The following is a 21,557-nucleotide window of genomic DNA, read 5'->3' as shown; positions in this document are numbered from 1 at the left end:
GCCTATTACCCCCCACTCCTGTCCCAATTTTTCACACTTGCTGTCTGGGCACCCTACAAATGCAGGAATAAAATAAGTGGGAATTGGGCCCTAGATGTGAGGCAATGGAGCATCAGTCACAAAAATGTAGCTTCTCTCATAAGCAGAAAGCAGCATGTGGTCAACTGTGGCCTTGTTTACACTAGGAAATTTCACAAAAGGTTTCCCGTTGGTGCTGCTGTGTTGGGGGACTTTTTTCATGTCAAACCTGTGGTAGAAAAATCTTCCGATATGGGCAGCTCTTCACTGCTGCAAAGTCTGAGATCTCCTTAAGGCCTGTTGCTTGTCACTAGGCAGATGAGACAGGTTAATGCAGTGGTTTTCAACCTTTTTTTCATTTGTGGACCCATAAAAAAAATTCCAGATGGTGGTGTGGACCCCTTTGAAATCTTAGACATAGTCTGCAGACCCCCAGGGGTCTGTGGACCACAGGTTGAAACCCACGGGGCTAATGCATGTGATCACTGCCACACGTAGGTCTAAAGGAGAAGGAGAAGGAGTAGAGCTGGCTTCACAACTCTCTGTTATGGAGACATGAACCCTACTGCTCTGGCATCAAAAGCATTATTTTAACACAAGAGAGTGAGAGATGGGTGGAGCTCAAAGCCAGCCTTTCATTCTGAGCCTGGTGTGCGCTAAAGAAACTCTTGTAGAATTTCCCATAACCCTGGTTCCACCCCATTGACATTCACAATGTTTGAACTTGTAATAGAAGTGTGTATTCCTCAGTCAGCTTTACTTGCTCTTGGCCTTGTGGCTCTCCGTTTTCTTGGGCAGCAGCACGGCCTGGATGTTGGGCAGGACACCCCCCTGAGCGATCGTCACTTTCCCCAGGAGCTTATTGAGCTCCTCGTCCTTATGGATAGCAAGCTGCAGGTGACGGGGGATGATCCTGGTTTTCTTGTTGTCCCAAGCAGCGTTGCCAGCTAACTCAAGAATCTCGGCGGTCAGATATGCTAGCACCATGGCCATATAGACCGGAGCTCCAGCCCCCACCCGCTCAGCATAATTACCTTTGTGGAGCAGCCGGTGCACTCGCCACTGGGAACTGCAGCCCAGCCCGTGAGGAGCGAGACTTCGCCCTAGCCCTCGCTTTGCCTTCCTGCTTGCCTCAGCCTGACATTGCAATTCAAGTTCTACCTAACACCGTTTGCTAAAGTCTGGCTCGCAACATAATCTGAAGCATTGTGTTGATTAGACCAGCTTAGCATGAGAATTTTACACTGGAGACGCGTCAGCCAAGTTAGTTTTATTTTTTTTGAAGAAGAAAAGAAATTAGGTTGATACTACTTTGCTGATACCCTAAAATACTGTTTTGCAAGGACAGTGCAGAGTGATTCATATTGCCAGAAATAAATGGGCTGCTCACAGCATGGACTTATCAGAGTTTAAACTGACATTATTTTCTTGCCTCTTAAATCCCTTCAGGCAGGGACTAAGCCAGGCTGGAGGAGAACAAGAGGCATTGCTGCTGCACAGAACTTTTTGAAAAATGGTGTCGTCATACCTTTTCGAGGAAAAAAAAAATCGTTCTTATGGTACAGGAAGTCACCTGCCTGCTGCAGCTTGCCCTAGAAATACGTGTCTACACAGTGAACCTAGAATAGCTTCTGGAGTCATGAACCAGCATGTCAGTTTTATTCAGCATTGATGAAGCTAGAAGCCAGTCAGCTCTCCCTTCACTTGCAGTCATGTCCCAGTCACTTGCATTACTGTGCGCAGAGCATTCTTACAGAGAGTTATACCTCCCAAAAGCCTCAGCGGGGGACTTCTGTGTATATCTAAAGGAAGCAAACGCCACTGCAAAGGCCACTTTAAAAAAATCCTCTTTCTATTTTGCCCTTAATACATAACTATTGCAGCGTGAGTAATCCTAACTTTGCAATTTTATGGGGAGACTTTCAATGATATATTTTAAGTCCTTTTGTGCCTTTTGAAAAATCTTCCCCTAAAGGCACAAAATATGGCTCATCCTGTGGCACCTAGATCATCTTTGGTCACCAGATTGAACACCCAGGAGACTGAAATACTTTCTGTATCCACCACTGCAGGGGGACAGCCTGAGTGGTGGAAGTACAAGCTTCCCCTTATGCCAGGGGTGGGCAAACTTTTTGGTCCAAGAGCCACATCTGAGTATAGAAGTTGTATGGCGAGCCATGAATGCTCATGAAATTGGGGTTGGGGTGCGGGAGGAGGTGAGCACTCTGGCTGGGGGTGCGGGCTCCGGGGTGGGGCCAGAAATGAGGATTTCAGATGGTGGGAGGGGGATCAGGGCTGAGGCAGGGGATTGGGGAATGTGGGGAGGGCTCGGGCTCCTGCTGGTGGTGCAGGCTCTGAGGTGGGGCTGAGGATGAGGGGTTTGGGGTGAAGGAGGGTCCTCTGGGCTGGGACTGAGAGTTCAGAGGGCAGGAGGGGGATCAGGGCTGGAGCAGGGAGTTGAGAATAGGGGAGTGGCTTGGGGTGCATGTCCTAAGCAGCACTTACCTCAAGCAGCTCCCAGAAGCAGCAGCATGTCCTCCCTCCAGCTCCTATGCGGAGATGTAGCCAGGTGGCTCTGCTGTGCACTGCCCCATCTGCAGGCACCACTCCTGCAGTTCCCATTGGCTGTGGTTCCCAGCCAACAGGAGCTGCAGGGCAACGCTTGGGGCAGGGCAGCAGACAGAGTGGAGCCCCCTGGCTGCCCCTATGCATAGGAGCCAGAGCGGGGGACATCCTGCTGCTTCTAGGAGCGCCCCCTGACCCTGCTCCCTGGCTGGAACACCAGAGCGGGGCAAGCTCCAGACCCCGCTCCCCAGTGGGAGCTCGAGGGCTGGATTAAAATGACTGGCAGGCCGGATCCAGCCCATGGGCTATAGTTTGCCCACCCCTGCCTTTAGCTGTGGCAAGAGGATAGTCTCACCTTCACACCTGGCAGTCCAGTCCCCATGGACCTTTCAGTCCTTAACCTTTCTTCTGAGGGTACCAATTTGTGATGTGAATCCTGTTGTTGAGACCTCACCCAGCTCATTTCGCATAGACCACTCAACATACATCAGATTGTAATTGCTTTGATTACTGTCAGCCTGGTGTGGATTCAAGCCAGGAATTCAGAATTGAGTGGCTGTGCTATCTCATTACTGTCCTATGAACTATCTTCTCTTCCCCCCCATGTGTGAAAGTTTAAGACTGAATTATTATTTGATGGGATTCCTACTATCCATTCATACTAGATCTAAATGCTGATAAATTGCATTTATTCTTCTGATGTGGATTTTCTGAAGCTGTTGCTCTTTGCTACAGTGTGCAGCTATGAAGCTCTGCCGCAGGGTGTGTTAGTTACTAGAAGTCGTCCTAGCCCCTGTATGGGTTAATTTGTCAGGTCTGACTTTTTTTCCCCTTCCCCTTGCTATTACCAAAACTAAATAGATTTAAAAAAATAGTTTGAATACATTGTTATTTGGTCGCCTTTCGTGAGGGAAGAAAAACACAAAGTTCAGTATGATTGTTTTATGCAATATGGTACTACTTCCTCTTGTGTTCAGCTGGATCAGTTCTGCATTCTTGTGGTTTAAAGGCATGAAAATGGACAGCCCTGATCCTGACCAAGGCTCTTCCTTGGAAACCCCAGAATAACCATGTGGCTTGAATGAGTTCTTGCTTAGAAATGTCCAAGACAGCATTGCTCTGATTTAAATTGCTGTATTCACATTGCAAAGAGAGGGGGGAGACCAGTAGTACATTCTTGAAACTTATTCTGGACTGATTATGAAAGGGCTATTTGTTCAATCCTTAGGACTGATGATTCAAGATCTGTCTTTCAAAATGGCTGCATTATATTTGTCATTAATGCCTCTCAGAAACCAGATTGATGAAAGGAAAACCTAGGAAGTTGTCCCATTGAACGAAGGCATAAATGCTGTCTTTTGTTAGACGTATATATCCAGGCTTGGATCAGCAGGGTTATACAGGTAGAAATTCTGCTGTGTGTTTTCAGTATAACTCTATTTCAAAAGCTCTCCAAAACTACTATTTTTTAATGTACCTAGTGCTCTTTGCCTTTCAGAGCAGATACTTTGGATTGTTTCCAGCAAGATACATGAGGAAATTGAAAGCAGTAATGTTTGAGATGGTACAAAGCTTCCAGTGAGAATCTCCCTAGCTCTTACATGTATTAGCAACTTATCTGTAAACTGCTGTTAGTATCTTAATGCTGCCTTGGGAAGGAAAGACATGGTTTGTGTTAATGTCTTAACGATTACTGCCAATATAGAGATTGCTGCCAATATAATATTAGGACAGTCTTTTTAAAAAGAATTTGGATATGCCACATGGATGTTTTTACTAAAATAGAAACAAAAGCAGACTGAGCAGTTTTATAGGAAAAAGCTGGAGATCTCCAGTTAAAAGTAGGTGAATCCCTGCCAGACAGGAAATTAATCTAGGCAGAGATGTCATTCAAGAAGGGCTATGAATGATCAGACTTCACAATTTTTACACACTTTCTGCCTGGCAATTTTGACACTCCCACTGATCTGGTGTGCTCTTCAATTTGTGACTGTTTCCTACTGTGTGTTTGTGTGTTTCTTTCAAGTGTGTCCTTATGGTTATGCTAATTTTGCATGTGTGTACGTCTTATTTTATTTTAAACCCATTCTAAAGAGCAGTTTAGGGACTTCCTCTCTGCTCAGCATACTCATACAGTGGAGAAATGAGAGACAGATATTTTAGCCTTTGAGCAGACTATCACAAACTACAGTCTTCGTGCAGAAAGTATTAATTGGGTTAAATTTTAAAAAATGGCTCATGGGTGTATGTGCGTGGGTGTGTGAGAGAGAGAGTGATTTTGTTTTGTTTTGTTTTTTTTAAAAAGATGTCTCAGTTCTTAGATGCCTAACTACAATCTCCTTGGGTCAGTTTACTAGAAGTACTAAGCAGTGGTAGTTCTTATTGATGTATCTGGAGTTGAGTCTTCAGTGCCTCTGGATAATCAAGCCCAGCGTTTGTCAAATCGGACATCCACTGACCCTGGCCACTCTTGGAAATGTTGGCCTCGGTGTCTAGTTTGGCATCTGACTGAAACTACTAGTGACCTTTTCAAGCTTCCTTTTGTTCCAAGTTTAAAATATTTGAAAATCTCTCTCCTTCTACCAGTTATTAATATCTGCCCTGAAATACCTTTTTCCCCATCCACCCTGACAGTTTGAAATTGCCAGGACACACTTGTGTATTTTTGTTCATTCACTACCATGATCAATTGCAGCTTTGCAAACAGTGTTTTGACTTCCTTCTGCCTCAGTCATCCCTTTGGAAGAGCTGTGAAAAATGTGGTCTTGGTTTGCCTGGGTGGGAAATTTACCACAATGCTGTAGAATGATCAGAAGCATATAACCTAGTCTGTGTGTGGGTCTTCCGTAAGTGTTAAAATAAATCTTACAATATTATTGTTTCTTAGTACAGTGGAGTAGCTTCTGTAAAAGGAAACCTGTACCGTAAATGTATTACTCACCAGGATTTACTTGCAGGGTTTTCAAATGAGTAAGGCAGCAGGATGTGAGCTGCCTAAGCTGTCAGGTCACTTGGCAAGGAAGTGGCTACATATGTTTCCGACTCCTCCCTGTCTGCAACCCACAATCTAGCTGGCACTACAGAGACCACATGAAATACTTCTTTTAAATGAAGAAGTTTTAAACTTTGGCCTTTGGAAACACTGGTATAAGGCTGTAGAGCAGGCACAACAAACTATAACAGGCAGTATAATTCGAGGAGCCAGAAAATGGAGAACCTGCTGGTTTTAATCTGTTGATTGCATTTATTCTGGCACTTGTTAAAACCCTAAAGTAAATCCTGTGTGGGGATGGTGTGAGGGTTGGAAGATGGTACTGCATGCCATTCTGGATGGTGTTTCAGGAACTGAAGGAAATGACTTCTCTGCGTAGATTCTTTATCTCTGTGTACAGGTAGGTTTCCTGAAAGAGGATTGTAGGGGAGAGGGAATCATTTCCTGAGTTTTCGTAGTGGTGGGGAGAGGTTGGCTGGAGATAGCTCATTCCTTTTTTAAAATGGAAGAGGTATTTTTTACAGTGTAGTCTGTGTGTTCAGATGTGGGATGAATGTTTGCTATTGACAAGTCACAGTGACAGTCGATGTTACAAAATTACTAAAGATAGTTAAGACCCAGGGAGACTGTGAAGAGCTACAAAAGTATCTCTCAAAACTGTGTGACTGAGTAACAAAATGGCAGAGGAAATTTAACATGCATAAATGCAAAGTCATGCACATCGGAAAGCATAATCCCAACTATACATATAAAATGATGGGGTCTAAATTAGCTGTTACTACTGAAGAAAGATATCTTGGAGTCATTGTGGATAGTTCTCTGAAAACATCCAGTCCATGTGCAGCGGCCGTCAAGAAAGCAAACAATGTTGGGAATCATTAAGAAAGGGTTAGATAACAGGACAGAAAATATCGTGTGCCTCTATATAAATCCATGGTACGCCCACATCTCGAATACTGCATGCAGATATGGTCGCCCCATTTCAAAAAACATATATTGGAATTGGAAAAGGTTAAGAAAAGGACAACAAAAATGATTAGGGGTATGGAATGGCTTCTGTATGAGGAGAGATTAATAAGACTGGGACTTTTCGGCTTGGAAAAGAGACAGCTAAGAGGAGATATGATTGAGATTTATTAAATCATGACTGGTATAGAGAAAGTAGATAAGGAAGTGTTATTTACTACTTTCATAACACAATTTCTAGGGGTCACCAAATGAAATTAATAGGCAGCAGGTTTAAAACAAATAAAAGGAAGTATTTCCTCACCCAACACAGTCAACCTGTGGAACTCCTTGCCAGAGGATGTTGAAGGCCAAGACCATAACAGGGTTAAAAAAAGAACTAGATAAATTCCTGGAGGATAGGTCCATCAATGGCTATTAGCCAGGATGGGCAGGAATGGTATCTCTAGCCTCTGTTTGCCAGAAGCTGGAATGAGAAACGGGATGAATCACTTGATTACCTGTTCTGTTCATTCCCTCTGGGGCACCTGGCACTGGCCACTGTCGGAAGACAGGATACTGGACTAGATGGACCCTTGGTCTGACCATTCTTATGTTCTTAAATCAACAGAAAATGGTGACTCTTTGCCATACAAAGACACTCTTGTCCAGCTTGGAGAAATGACAGGGAAAGAAATAATGGAAAACTAGTGAAATATGCCTTGCATTTCTCTGTTGGAAACATATTTTAGAATAAAGCAGTCCTCTCATATCAATTTTACCCCATGTAACTCCACTGACTTATGCAGTGGAAGTCAGGAGTCACTTCGCTTAAGTGAGAAGAAAATTTGGCCTAAAATTTTTTAACAAGTGCTTTTCCTCATCCCTATGGCATCCAGTCTTTTAAATCTTTCCCCACACCTCCCCTTTCCCAGTAAATATCTGGCTCTGAGAAAATAGAAGACATACAGATTCTGTGGTTGACCAAAACAGCATCTGACATTGGTTGAAGATTATGTAATAGTTATGAAAGTTTTGGGGAGATTCATTTTTCTCCCATCATTCATTGCTTATTTGTTTGAGTTTGCTTTAGAACAGCAACCCAGCATCAGCATGGAGCTAATCTCCTATCCCTGGGTATAAAGGCAGGACTGTTCCTCCAGAGAGAGAAGTTAGAGCTTTGTTTTGTCCATCACGGTGCAGGAAGTTGCTGTGTCATTAACAGTCTCTTGTGAGACTAGTGGGGATACTCCTACTTGATAGCCAGTGGTGTGGACTTCTGGGTGGGAGTAACCTTTGGATAAAAAAGCAGCACTGCCTGCAAACCATACTTTCTGCTACTTGCCAATCATACGTTCAGCTGAATTGCAAGTCACCCTTGCACAAATCCTATCCCCCTGGTGATCTTTCCTTTCTGTTCTGTGTTTAATTGCTGTTTGAGCTGTGACTTGTGTGGGGAGGGTGGAAGGAGAAAAAACTCATGATCACCATTTTACCTCATATTTCAACTCATGTCAGATGCTGCTTTGGTCAGCCACAGAACCTGCATGTCTTACATTTACCAGAGCCAGATATTGTCCATAACTGAATTTTTCTTAACCAAGTTACACCTCAAAACCATAGCTGAATGCGTTACATCCTGTTGTACTTTAGCTGAAGTTTCCATTTTGCTAATATCTTAAACTCTTAAGGCTGCTGCTAATTTTACTTAATGTGCAGCTGATCACAGCAACAAGTTTATCAGGTAGTCTTACAAATCATGTGCAATAGGAAGAGGAAACTATTTGTGGAAAGAAAATTGCAGTGCTAATATAATGCAACATCCTTGAATGCTGTTCACCATGCTCCCATGCTAGCATTAGAAATTATAGGGCCAGATCCCTAGTTAGTGTAAATTAGCAGATAAGGTCAATGGAGCGATGCTGATTTACAGCAGCTGAAGATCTGGCTGTATTGACTTTTTAAGTATGCTAATGATTCCACAGAGAAAAGGAGGCACTTCTTCAAACTCTGGACACAGGAAAACTGAGAGTTAAAACTTGGCTTATATATAAAAATATAAGCCAGGTGCACAGATGTCTCAAGAGATTGGAGGTGACCAAACCTTACTCTTCGGTCACTTGCTGTAATCAGCCCAGGTTAGATTTGACCAAAAGTCGTTGCCATCTTTTGACTGTTTGGCATTCTTGGTCCCTTTCCATTAGACACGGCTGCATCACAAACTACCCCCACTCTTCAGCGTCTTGGCAGTCATAGCAGGAAAGCCAAGAATTGCATGGCCCGTGGAGACTAATCTTCACTCTAAGCCCTGAGCTCCAGAGGTCAGGACTGAAATACAGGGAAGCTTGTCCAGCTTCTGCCCATGCTGAGGTTTGCTTAGAGGGCTTCAGTTTCCAGGGAGGTGACTCCTGGAACTATCACAAGTTTTACGTCCCTTTTAAAAACCAAATCAAAACCTGAAACATAGAAGGGCTTAGTTACCCAAGTACTGCTGCCTATTTAAAAAAAATAAGGGTTTTTTTTGCTAACTGGTTCCTCAGTTGTGAAAACTCCCTCTGGTTGGCTTTTATGAATCACCCTTTGACAATTTCTCTTGGAAAATCCTTAGTGTCCACTCGATTGACAAAGCGTGGGCAGGCCTTGAGAGTGCTTCTCCATAAGGTTTTGGTAGTGCATTTCAGTCCCCTCCTGCCATCCCCCCTGTTGTACTGGTAATGAGCAGAGACCTATGTGTGGCCTTTAACTACTTGCCAGCAAAAATGGGAAGTAAATAAAAAGGCCAATTACACGTAATACCAGCATAACTGAGTGACTGGACTGAAGTCAATGGGGTTACTATGGCGTAAAGACAAGGTAAATGGGAGCAGAGTCAGAACAGTCAAAGGCCTCTTTCTTGTGTTTGGCTGGAGCCCAGAACCAAAGGAGTCTGCAGTTAATACTCATGCAGTACCACAGCTTTCCTTTGAGACTCCAAAGTGAGGAAATAGTGCATGCTACCATCCCTCTGGAGCTAATTTCCTCCTGGAAGTGGCTTCAGACCATGAACCTGCCCTCTACATTGTTAGGGGTTTTGTTTTGCCTTTGTTTTGGATATGTTACAGAAGAATATGTGAGCTCAGTAGTGCATCTAAGCTGAATGGGCACAGCCCCTTGTGTTTCCGTTTCTTAGAAGAAGTGAAGCATTTTGTTGCAGGATGTGGTGAGGGTATGACTCAGCTCTTGCCAACCATAGCTTCTGTCTCGCTGCATTTTGCTGTCAGTGTCCCCTTTTGTTATGACTTTCAAAATTTTTCTCTGTGTGATCAAATGCATCTTAAGCTTATTTTTTCCCCTATATCTTTGGCCCTTCACTGTTGGTCTTAAATTAGTCAAGCAAATATCAGTAGCTTCAGGGGTTCAGGCAAACACCTCTCCATATTGGTTTGTGAAGAGTATGCATTCCCCAAGGCAAAATTTGGTCAAAAGCACAGAGCTTCGCTTGATTTCATCTCAGAACTGACCCAGGCTCACTTGATCACGAGTGTATCTCTCAATGAACCTGGCTGGAATTTTGAGTTGGTACCAACTAAAAAATGGGAGTGGGTGGGTGGATGTGGATACCCTGCCCTTTCCTCTCTTGTTGGGGTGACTTTGTGAACATGTGGCATGGCTCCAGAACTGAACTTCATGGATGTTGGGTTGCTGGCAATATGGGTTGTTAGCCATGCGGTTCTCATGTATTTCTGTAGTGTGGAACAGATCTTAATAGCGTCTCAGGGCCATTTCTCCTCCTGTTGCACAACCATAAAAACCTCTGGCAATGATGGCCATTGCTTCCATGGGAAAGTAACATTAAGAAAGTGTTTGATGTGTTCTTTGTTCTCCTTAATGCAATGTAGCAGATGCTCCAGCACCATGTGAGCAGCCAGCTCTCCTCAGAAGACTATCTCCAAGAACAACTGTGGAGCTATGCACTGCATCTATTGCAGGCTGACTTAAAATGGCCTGTGTTTGTTGGGCTGGTCAGCACCTTCCACATTACACCGCCAAAAATCACGTGTCTGTTTCACAAGGGGAATCCTGTCATTCAGGGTCAGAGTCTGATACCCTGGCTCACATAGAGAGTAGTCCCAGTGATTTTAATGAGACCGCTTCTGGAGTAAGTTACTCCCCAATGTCTTTAAGGGTGTTAGAATCCAGCCTTTGTTGAGGATCCAGCCTGAAACCAATCTCCTCGCTGTAAGTCCATAGACACAGCGGTTGTGGATAATATTTTGCACATTTCTGCCTAGTAGTAAAATAATGCTGTGCTAGTTTCTGAATGCTTTCATAAAACCATGTAGCTATGTCGGTACCATAATGGTAGAGTCTTGCTGTCTTATAGTTATAGTAATAACAGTAATGATCTGCTTCTTCGCCCACAATAACTTGGCAAACTGGGTATAAACCTTCTCTCACTTAATGTTTTGTGCAGAAGTAATTGAAGACCTGGATCTGCAACGGTTTTCTTACAATGAGTAGGGTGACCAGACAGCAAGTGTGAAAAATCGGGACGGGGTGGAGGGTAATAGGAGCCTCTATAAGAAAAAGCCCCAAATATCGGGACATCTGGTCACCCTAACAGTGAGAGAGGCTGAATGAGGAACCTCTTTGAGAACTTCACCCTCGTTCTTCTGTCTTTTACACTTCCCTTAAAGAATCCTAGTCCTAAGACGAAAGGGTAGGGGAAACAAATCAAATTTGGCTTTCGTTTCAGTTCTGTGAGTTTGAGGTGTATGTCCAAACCTTCCCACTAAGGCATTCAAACAAATTCGCTTCTTCCGAACGAAGTCTCTTGTTGAAAAAGCTGCACATCTAACTACTGTAAATTCTGTGTTGCAGATCAGAAGGTACTTGGAGAATCAGAGGAGCTCAGAGTTATTTCTGTGAAGACAGAGGCCATTACGACTTGCCATTGGAAACTGTGCAGCCACTGTGTGTCTCTGTCGTCCCTGAAGACTTGGGAAAGAGAGAGGGGGGAAGAAAGAAGAAAAATGTCCAACCCTTTAAAGCAAGTGTTCAATAAGGACAAAACCTTTCGGCCCAAACGCAAGTTTGAGCCTGGGACTCAGCGGTTTGAGCTGCACAAGAGAGCTCAAGCCTCTCTCAATGCAGGGCTGGACTTGAAGCTGGCCGTCCAGCTGCCATCTGGTGAGGAACAGAATGACTGGGTGGCGGTGCATGTGGTGGACTTCTTCAATCGCATCAATCTTATCTACGGCACCATCAGTGACTATTGCACGGAACAGTCCTGTCCGATCATGTCTGGGGGACCCAAGTACGAGTACAGGTGGCAGGACGAGCACAAGTACCGGAAACCCACTGCCCTGTCTGCTCCCAAGTACCTGAACCTCTTGATGGACTGGATTGAGGTGCAGATCAACAATGAGGACATTTTCCCCACCAATGTTGGTAAGTTCGGGTCTGATTTGTGGGGAAATTAATTGGACTGACACAAGATCAGTTGATTTAAATCAGGGCAATTTACATCACCAAACGGAAGACCTTGAGTTAAATGATCCGTGTTAAGGAACTTTTCCGTTGGCACTTCCTTTATTTTCTAAAGAGAGGTGCATTCTCATTGGTTGATATAACCATTAATACATGTCGATTTACAACTAAATAGAGCCTTTACACTAGATTTGGAATGTCTTTTTACTACCTAGGAGGGTACACTATAACTCTCTATATTTATTTAAGCATTTATATAGCTTATTGTTTTCAGATTCTTATTATTTGTACAGTTTTAGTATGTTAGAAAATGGTAAAAGATAATTAACTTATTGGTGACAATTTGTGTCAAGCTGCACTAGGATGATAATGGGAATTTAATTAAACACACACAAGGGTATAGAATATTTATGTTTATTAAACAAAACTACCTTAAATGTTTTGGATACATAAACTTCAGTGTTTTTTCATGAGCTAGAGAGGAAGTTTCCATGCTGGGTGGAGTCATAAATATTCATAATTTGAGAGCTGAGCTCAGGTAGGGAGAAGCTATAAAATAGGAGTGTTAGATCATCCAGGTAGGCTCAGTGGATGATTGTGATGAGATACACACAGTGTCTCCTGGAGTCAGAAGCTGGGTCCCAACCCCTGTGATGACTTTGCCAGTCTCTTGCACCCGGTGGCACAGGCCTGGGTCCTCCACAGGATCAAGCTCTTAATACAGCACATGACCTGTTGTGCCATGTTGATAAAGCTTAGCCTCAAAAGTTTCCCCGTCTTGTTTCTTTATATAGAAAAGCAGTTTTTAACTCAGAGTTTGATAGAGGTTCATGAATTCAACATGTTTATTTTTTATTTAAATGTCTTAAGAGATTATAATAAGTTCAGGTATTAACATATATTTTCTGTTAAATTCAGATTTCATGTTAAACAAGTTCATTTTTAAAAAGAAAAGCTTATTCTAATTTAAATAACAAAAAATATCCAATTTCTTTTTCAGAAAAATCAACTTTTATCCACCAGTACAGACTCTTGCCCCTTCTATGTCCCTGTTCCTTTTCCAGTAGGCACTTGTTTGGCAGTGGTTTTCAACTTGTGTTTTGTGGACCTCTGGGAAGGTCTGCAGACTCTGCCTCAGATTTCCAAAGGGGTCTTCAACTTTGAATTTTTTTAGGGGTCCGAGAAAAGGTTGAAAACCACTAGTTTATGGCACTGGATATCACGGCTGCACAGATCCTTGAGATGGTAGGTGAACTGCTTCCTCTAGTACTGACTGGCAGTTTACAGAGGGCTGCAAACTTTTGAAGATGGCTGCTGATTTTGGATGCCTTTGTGCCTAGCTTGAGACACGGTCGGGCATAACTGTTTCCTTTTTTGTTAAAGAAGTGCCAAGTACCCGCAGTTACCATAGATTTCGGCTAGCGTGATGAATGCTTAGCACTTCTGGAAAATTAGGCCTAAATTGTTTCAGGCGAGGCACTCCAAGTCAGAGGGTGCTCTTGGAAAACTCAAACGGCACCTCAGAGATTATGTGGCTGCTGCGAGAACGAGAGGAGTCACTCTGCTCTACAGCGGTTGGGCTCCTGGACTTGGTCTCTCATTCTGAACAGTAGCTTAGGACCAGTGCCTGTGCAATACCTGGATTTAGCACATGTGATTGTGCCTCCGTGGCTAGTCTCGATGGTAATGGCCTGCAACTTATTTCTAAAAACTTATTCTTTAGCTCACGCCACAGGGGTTTATATTTTTGTTGCTGAAGGTTCTGGGTTGGCGCCCTCAAGGTCAACTTCTGTGAATGGGGTTCATGGCTCTTGGAAAATCTTACTCATTCTGCCAAAGTGTTTTTTGGACTGTCAGGTTGAGATAACAGAATTTAAAAATACATCCATTCTGACTGACACTTGGTTGAGAAGATGGAGGTGCTGGTTGACAGAAGAAAACAGCTTGCAAATTTTCTAAAGTTATGGCGGTTCCATCTAGTGAAGGAAGAAGTCCAAGGCTTGCAGAAGGGGTTTGCAATCTTGGGCTGTGTGGACCCCTGAGTGCTCTTGGATTCCTTAGTAGCTTATAACTTTTCTTCCCCCACATCTGTGATTAACTGGAGTTGTGACCTTGCCCTCTCATGTAGACTGTGCTGCACTAATCCAGGTTTGCCTGCTGTACTTCAGACCCATTCAGAAGCACAGCACAGAATGTGGTGGCCCGTCAGCTTAGTGGAGCAGATCGGAGTGATGAGCACATCCATGTCCATGCTGTGTAAACTACACTTGCTTCTGGCTGCAGTTCAAGGTGTTGATTCCAAGTCATACCTGGCCTGGGACTAGGTTACCTGAGGGATTCTTCTCTCTCCTTATGGACCATTGCAACAACTGCAGTGTTTTTGACAACAGACCCAAGCCTTTGGGATTGTTCATGCAGGGTGTTTTCAATCTAGGGCTCCAAGCAGCGATGCTTTTTGCTCCCTAGAGCAGCCCATCAGTGCCTGCACTTACTGACTTCATACTCTGGTGCAAGACGCATCTTATTGGCTGCATTCTTCTTTGCCTGTAGATCTGCGCCAAGTTACATGTGGCTGGTTGGGTGGTTCAGGAGTTTTGTGATCGGAATGATGCGCGTCTTATTTTATTTCCAGATCTGACATCTTTCAACCTCCCATTGCTTAAAAATGAAGGCCAGAGGGCCTAATTTTCATTTGTTCTAAGAAGGCTCCTTGACACCACTCTGGCAGCGTCAAGAGGCCCCAGAGTGTGTGTAATGGTAACCTATGTCCCTCTTATGCTGCCGGAGGAATTTAAAGAGGCTTTGGTGTAAACAAGATTTGGAGCCCAAAATGTCCAAACTTGGGTGCCCAAAAATAGGCTCAGGAAGCTATATTTATGCATCTAAACAAGAAGACTTTCAGCATTGTTGACCGCCAACGGTTCCTGTTGTAGTCAATGAGAAATGGTCCTAAATTTAGCCTTTCAAGTGTTGGCCTAATGCTTTATACCCATGAGATCTGAGACTCCAGCGTCTCTCTGGTGTGGTATAAAGCTTTTGTCTCCATCTCTTGCAGCTTGTGAAATACTGGCCCTTTTTGAAACCTCTCTCAGCAGTGCTTTTTCTTAGCTCTAGTCTGGGTCTGAATACAGAGCATCTTGGACAAGTGTCATTCAGCCCTTGCTCCTTGAGCTAGCACTGCTGCAGCAGAGGCTTGCTCAGCTTTTGGCGTAGAATCAGTCTTCTGCTGTTCTGAATGACCCCAAGTTATCTTTCAGGCGAAGCCCTAAGGTAGTGGTTTTCAAACTGCGGGTCGCGACCCAGGAATGGAAGGCACTGGGTCGCAGCGGCTCTGGTCAGCACCACCAACCAGGCTGTTAAAAGTCCCATCGGCAGTGCTGCCTGGCTAAGGCAGGCTACTCCCTACCTCTTCTGACACTGCGCTACGCCCCAAGGCAGCAGGTCTGGCTCCTAGGCGGGGGGGTCATAGGGCTCCGCATGCAACTGCCACCCTGATCGCTGGCGCGGCACTCCCATTGGCCAGGAACCAGCCAATGGGAGCTGGAGGGGTGGTGCCTGCAGGCGAGAGCTGCTTGTGAGCCTCCACCTAGGAGCTGGACCTGCTGTTGGCTGCTTCCGGGACGCTCCATGGTGTCAGAACAGGTAGGAACTAGCCTGCCGTAGTCGAGCAGCATCGCCGCTGGGACTTCTAACTGCTGGGCTGCTGACTGGGAGCTACCCGACATAAGCCTGTGCCTCAACCTTGCGTCACAATCCCTTGATCCAGCCCTGAGCCTCCCCCAAACCTGGAGCCCCCTTCTACACCCCAAACCCCTCATCCCTAGCTCCACTCCAGAGCATGCGCCCCCAGCCCTGTCCCCTCCTGCACCCCATCCCCCTGCCCCAGCCCAGAGCCTCCTCCCACACCCTGAACCCCTCATTCCTGGCCCCACCGCACAGCCCCTAGCCTCTCCCACACCCCTCATCCCCAGCTTGGTTGGGTTGTGGGCATAAAAAATTTTCTTCAACTGGGTTACCAGAAATTTTTTTTGAAAACTACTGCCCTAAGGCAACTCCATTCATCTCTGGGATAGTCTGGGTGATATAAGGTCTGTGTTGCGGGTGGGGAAGCAAGCAGTGGAGATTGGAGGAGAGGGGATGTTGCACAAGGAAGGAACAATAATAGTTCCGTGACCCTTTGTCCTAGTGCTTGATTTGATAATGAAACCTGTTTGCCTTGTCTGGACAGGCAGCACAGGTCAAGGTTCTGCCAAATGAAGTAGAACCAGATGACAGCTGCATGGGTGTTTGTGTGGGAGACCAGCTAACAAATGGAACAGGGGAGAAGGAGCTGGTTATCCACTTCGGATCCCACAGGATCCCATCCACTCCTGCACTGCCTCAGTGTGTATAGAGAATGCCAAGATATTCATCCTTCTCAAAGTGCTAATGAAAAGGAGCCATCTGATTGTGTGCAGAAAGTGTCCACCATTACTCAGACCCCATTTGCACACACAGAACAACAGTACTTAAATGGGGTGACATTGGGGGAGAGAATAAGACAGTAAACCACCCCCAACCTACAACAGTACCTGTATCAGTTGCCAAAATCCTTGCTCTGTGTTCATCTGGGTAACCACAGGAAGTTCTGGGGTGTGGTCCCTTTATTTACCGTTCTTCAGCAAGGACCTCTTTTGGACTGAGTGATTGCCTGAACATCTGTTTCATTTGGAGGGGGGGAAGCTTACATCATCAAAGGAGTTCTATCTTGTTTAGAGTTTTCTAGCTATGCTTAGAATACCAGATTCACTAACTTAACACAGACTGAAAATTAATTTCATGCAGAGCTCTTGGGGGGCAGGGGAAGAAGGATATCTAACGAATACCTTTCACCTCTTACCTCCTCCTTGTATGTGGAGAAGCGATCTACATAGACTTTAAACTCAAGTTGTTTTGTAATTACGAGAAAGAGGAGCTGATCAAACTACTGTATTGCGGATTGCAAATGTAGCTGTTAGAATGAAAGACACATAAACAAAATGTCGAATGTGAACAGGGGCTTCTAAATGACTGAGCGTAATATTATCTTAATTTTAACTCATATTAACCTGAAGGATCCCAAAGGGTTTGTCAAATTTACTAAACTATATACAAGAGTCACTCCTCCCAGCATGCAGCCACTTCTCGAGTGGAGCATGGTGCTCTACTATCTTGCATAATTTTTTATAAAAATGTCCCAACAGGAACTGAAAGAAACCATATCAGATTGAAATGGCAGATGGAAATATATATGTGCACTAATCCAGTTTGTATTCAGGTCTCTCGGACAGTAGCATCAATTAATACAGGACCCAATAGCATAGGTTAATAGCATTAACTTTGGAAAAACTGGTCCAAAATTTAGAAAGGAGGGAATGCGGTCTGTGAATTACTCCAGAGAAAACTGTTTTTGCATCACTGCAGTACCCACTGGACTGTTTCTTTTTATGCTTTAGGAAGACTGCATGTCACCAGAGTCCTGGGGAAAGTGTATTTCAATAAATCATGGTGCTCATGTGTTCTTCTTGCAGGTACTCCGTTCCCCAAGAACTTCCTTCAGGTAGTGAAGAAGATTCTGTCCAGGCTCTTCCGGGTCTTTGTTCACGTCTACATCCACCATTTTGACAGGATCACCCATATGGGGTCAGAGGCCCACGTGAACACCTGCTACAAGCACTTTTACTATTTTGTGAAAGAGTTCAATCTAATAGACACCAAGGAGTTGGAACCTCTGGTGAGTGAATTTGGCTGCATTATACTATGAATGGCCCTAGAGTTTTGTGTCTCAAACAGAACTCTGGGATCCTGACTCCTGGTCCCTGTCCACTGAATCGCATAGCCAAATATTGGATTCAGTTTGAGAGATTCTGAGCTCTGAAGAGGGTGACTGAAATCCTGTCGTACCTATTCCGTTCCCCCTCCCTTTACAGCTCAAAACCTGTTCTTACCCTGCCCTCTTTTATTCCATGGTACCTCATGCAAGCTGAGCAGGGCCATTACACCCACAGAGAGGGAAACTGCCACATTTGTAGATTCTGCCTGGTAACCTCCTTGTGCTTCAGGCTGCCATCTTGTCTATTCCCCTGCCACCACCACTCCCCATTGTCTGGTCAATGGCTGAATCACGTGCCTCTGCTGTTCCTCAGTCCGGGTGCTGCACGCTGCAATGAGCTGTGCACCCCTGCTAGCAAAGTTGCAATTGAATTCCAAGGATCTATCCTGATGCCTTATCACTGTGTAGCCAGCACATTGCTGTACATGGCACAGAAAGGCAGTGGGGTAGGATGCTGGTCATGGAGTCGAGCCCTTGGTCCTAGTCCCAGTTGTCAGTGACTAGCTGTGTAACTTGGAGTGTGTGCGCGCTCAGGCTAAATCACCTCCTCTGTCACCTTCCTGTTCTTTATTTCCCCTTCTGTAAAATGAGCACAGCGATGCTCACCAGCTTCATAAAGAGCGTGGAGGATGCAAAGTGCCATAAAAGCGCTAGGTGTTTGCATTAGTCTGGAATGTGGGTGATGGTTATTCTATAGCTGTATGCAGCCAGACAGATTTAAATCTGATGGGGCAGCTGGCAGGTCTCCTGACTGTCAGTGAAGAGGAATATGGGGGCAGAGGTTAAAGCTGACACTGAATTTCTTCCCCACGTGAGTATTCAAACTGGAATACTGCTTTTTTAATTAATGATGCTATGGAAACAGCATTCCAGACTTTGAGACTTTCTTACTGAAATGTGTCTTGCCTGGGAATTGTGCTTCTTTCCACTAACTTCCCTGTGTGTGTGTGTGTGTGTCTTGTGTGTGTCCTTTGATAGAAGGAAATGACCTCCCGGATGTGCCACTAAGCTCTGGACCTTCCTGCCCTCACCCAGGCCAAGCCGCCTCAGGACTGCTGAACCCCATCACTGCACCGGAGATGCCGCTCAAGGGACGATCAGAGACATTTCATAGAAATATATTTTTATGGAGCTTTCAACTTAAAATGGAGACTGCAGAAATATTTTTTTAAAGATGCCTTAGATAACTAGTTTTTATGGTAATTTCTGTAATTGTTTGCCACTAGATGGAAATGCATCATTTTTAGTCAGTTTTTTTAGGGGGGGAATGAGCATTATGAGAAAACCACCTGATGTTTCATCTCACTGACCACCCTTGTTGGGTGGCCCTAACTAAGCCTAGTCAGACTGTAGACTTCATTGCTTCAAGTATTTTTTAAGATGGACTTGCTTTCAGCATAGCCAGGGTGTGGAGTTGGTCTTGAGACCGTAGCGGTGCATGGCACTGGCTGTGGGGGAGGAAGGCTCACCTGCATCCTGAAGGTACGGTAGGAAGTGCTTTGTTAGGGCAAGTATTCTAATAGCTGAGAATTAACTATCACTTAAATGTGCATATAGACTTGGCTCCTTGCACACGTCTCCAGCCCTTGTATCTAACTGACTTTCTCTCCATGATTAGGCCTTTCTGTCTGAAAAAGTCTTCTGTTCCTTCCTCTGACTTCTCAGCTAGACCGCACCGTTCACTGCTTGGGGAGATGGATGCTAATCTCACTCTGTTTATTCCTCTGCTAATCTTTTGAGGTCATTGCTCGCAAATACCTGTTTCCTAGTTCTAAAGCAGGAGAATACGAAGGTTTCCACCGTTCAGAGCACATTGTGTCGAGGCCAGGGTTGCTATATTAGGGTGTTCTCTATGCCGGGGGACTAATATACCTGGATAGATTTCACCTGACTTTCCTGTTACATCCACTCTTAGCTGTCTGTCTTTCTCCACCTAGCTGTAGGTTTTATTGATGGGAGGCGAGCCTAAGGGGGAAGAGGGAGTCAAAATACTTCTGCTTCTCCTACTGAAAGGAGATATGAGGAGATGTTTCCAGACTGGGACAGAAGCTAGTTGGTGTGCCTGGAAAAAAATCAACTTTTAGCCTGTCCAAGGGCTGCTTGGGCAACTTTCTTGAATCCCAAAGTCTAGAGCTAATCTGATTAAAATGAAGCAAATTGAGGTCACCCTTTCCTGTAAGGAGGCCCCCCAGGTCCCAGAGTGCAGGTCTCCATCCTGAGCCAAGCAAAGACTGCTAGTTGGAAGGGAGTGTTGTGTATTGGAGAGGTGAGTGACTGCATTTGGCCCCTGGACTGCGAGTTGCTGCAGAACTGTGTGAGATGTATCTGCCCTCGGCAATGGAAGCCCTCTGTCCACTTCAGCTTGATTATCAAAAAGAAGCCAAGTTCTGCCGCTCCAGAGACTAAATCACTTGTTTAGTCCCCCTCCCACTATCCCCAGACAAATCGTCGTGCTAGTGAGGCTGTGGGATCTCTGCAGGTGTCGCACTGTCCTGGACTTCATTTACTGGCTCTGGCTTGGCCCTCTTTAACTTCTGTAAGCGTCCTGCGTCCTCTGCCTTCTCTTCCTGAACACCGTTTCCCACACCTTTTCTTCCAGCTGTTTACCTTTAATAGACAAAGTCTTGCGTACTGCCTGGGGGAGCTTAATTTTGGCCTGTAACTTCCTAATGCAGAGACTTTAGAACGTTGATTTCTGTGTGATAAAGGAGAGACTGCCTTGGATTTGGGGTGAAGAGTGGGAGGGAGGTGGGTGGGAAAAATAAGGTTTTTTGTGAGCAGGGACCAAGTTGCCAGCACTAGCCACTTTCCTCTAAGGAAACAATCCTGTGGTCTGGGTCTGTGTACTTACGTGAGTCATGTCTCTTACTATGTCCTGGACTCTGTTTCTGACACATACCCACTATCATTCTGTGAAACAGACACAATAAATTATGTTGTATTTATGTGTTAGGTGCTGGTTGCTAACAGCTTCTCCCTGTTAGAAGTTCTTTGTACAGACCACCAATAAAAAATGTTGTGTCAAGACATAATCTAGAAATGTCACCAGAGTGAGCACAGTGTAGGTGCGTGGGGTGGCTGCCGTTTTCTAGAGCTTCTAAAAAGCATCACTTGGCCCCCGTTATTATCTGAGCACCTCACCCTTATGGTATTTGCCCTCCTTGCCAGGGAGGCAGCACTATCATCCCTGTTATACAGATGGGCAACTGAGGCACAGTGAGACTAAGTGACTTGCCCAAGGTCACACAAGGAATTATGGGTTGGAGGAAGGAATCAAACACAGGTCTTGAAAGTACTAGCCTAATGCCTTAACCACTGGGCCATCCTTCCTCTGCTCTAATAGTCCTGGAAAAATGGGTGGCCCAAACGGATACTTAGGGCTGAATTATCAACCTGCCAGGAGCCTGAGGGGCTGCATCCAACATATGCAGATATATTTCCTATTTTGGCAGGGGGGTGGAGCGCATGGCCATTTAAAATTTGCTTGTGCTCCTATATCCCTAGTTCACGGGCTCTCAAACGGGAGGGCATGAACAAGTTTCAGTGCATCAGACCACATTTCATAGGGGGTGGGGGTCGGCTCCCAATACTCCTTTCTGTCATAGCGTGGGCGGGTCACTGAGTGGAACAGACTGAGCTACTGGTATGGATGGATGACTAGAAACCACCACACTTCAGCATTATGGTCCTGCAGCAGTCAAAGGAAAAAGAGTAAAT

General features: G+C 44.9%; 1 protein-coding gene and 1 pseudogene across 1 annotated transcript; one reads left to right on the top strand and one right to left on the bottom strand.

The window, feature by feature from the left end:
- Positions 1–753: 753 nt before the first annotated feature.
- Positions 754–1,162, bottom strand: LOC116829338 (histone H2A type 2-C-like; annotated as a pseudogene).
- Positions 1,163–5,641: 4,479 nt separating this feature from the next.
- Positions 5,642–20,785, top strand: MOB3A (MOB kinase activator 3A). The gene is made up of 4 exons (XM_032788105.2): positions 5,642–5,975; positions 11,381–11,950; positions 17,539–17,741; positions 18,819–20,785. The coding sequence occupies exons 2-4, from the start codon at positions 11,533–11,535 to the stop codon at positions 18,846–18,848; spliced, it is 651 nt and encodes a 216-aa protein (XP_032643996.1). The 5' UTR covers positions 5,642–5,975; positions 11,381–11,532; the 3' UTR covers positions 18,849–20,785.
- The last annotated feature ends 772 nt before the right edge of the window (positions 20,786–21,557 follow it).

The sequence above is a fragment of the Chelonoidis abingdonii genome, chromosome 11, assembly GCF_003597395.2.
Source record: "Chelonoidis abingdonii isolate Lonesome George chromosome 11, CheloAbing_2.0, whole genome shotgun sequence".
NCBI classification, from domain to species: Eukaryota; Metazoa; Chordata; order Testudines; family Testudinidae; genus Chelonoidis; species Chelonoidis abingdonii.
This window is presented reverse-complemented; position numbering and strand designations above follow the sequence as displayed.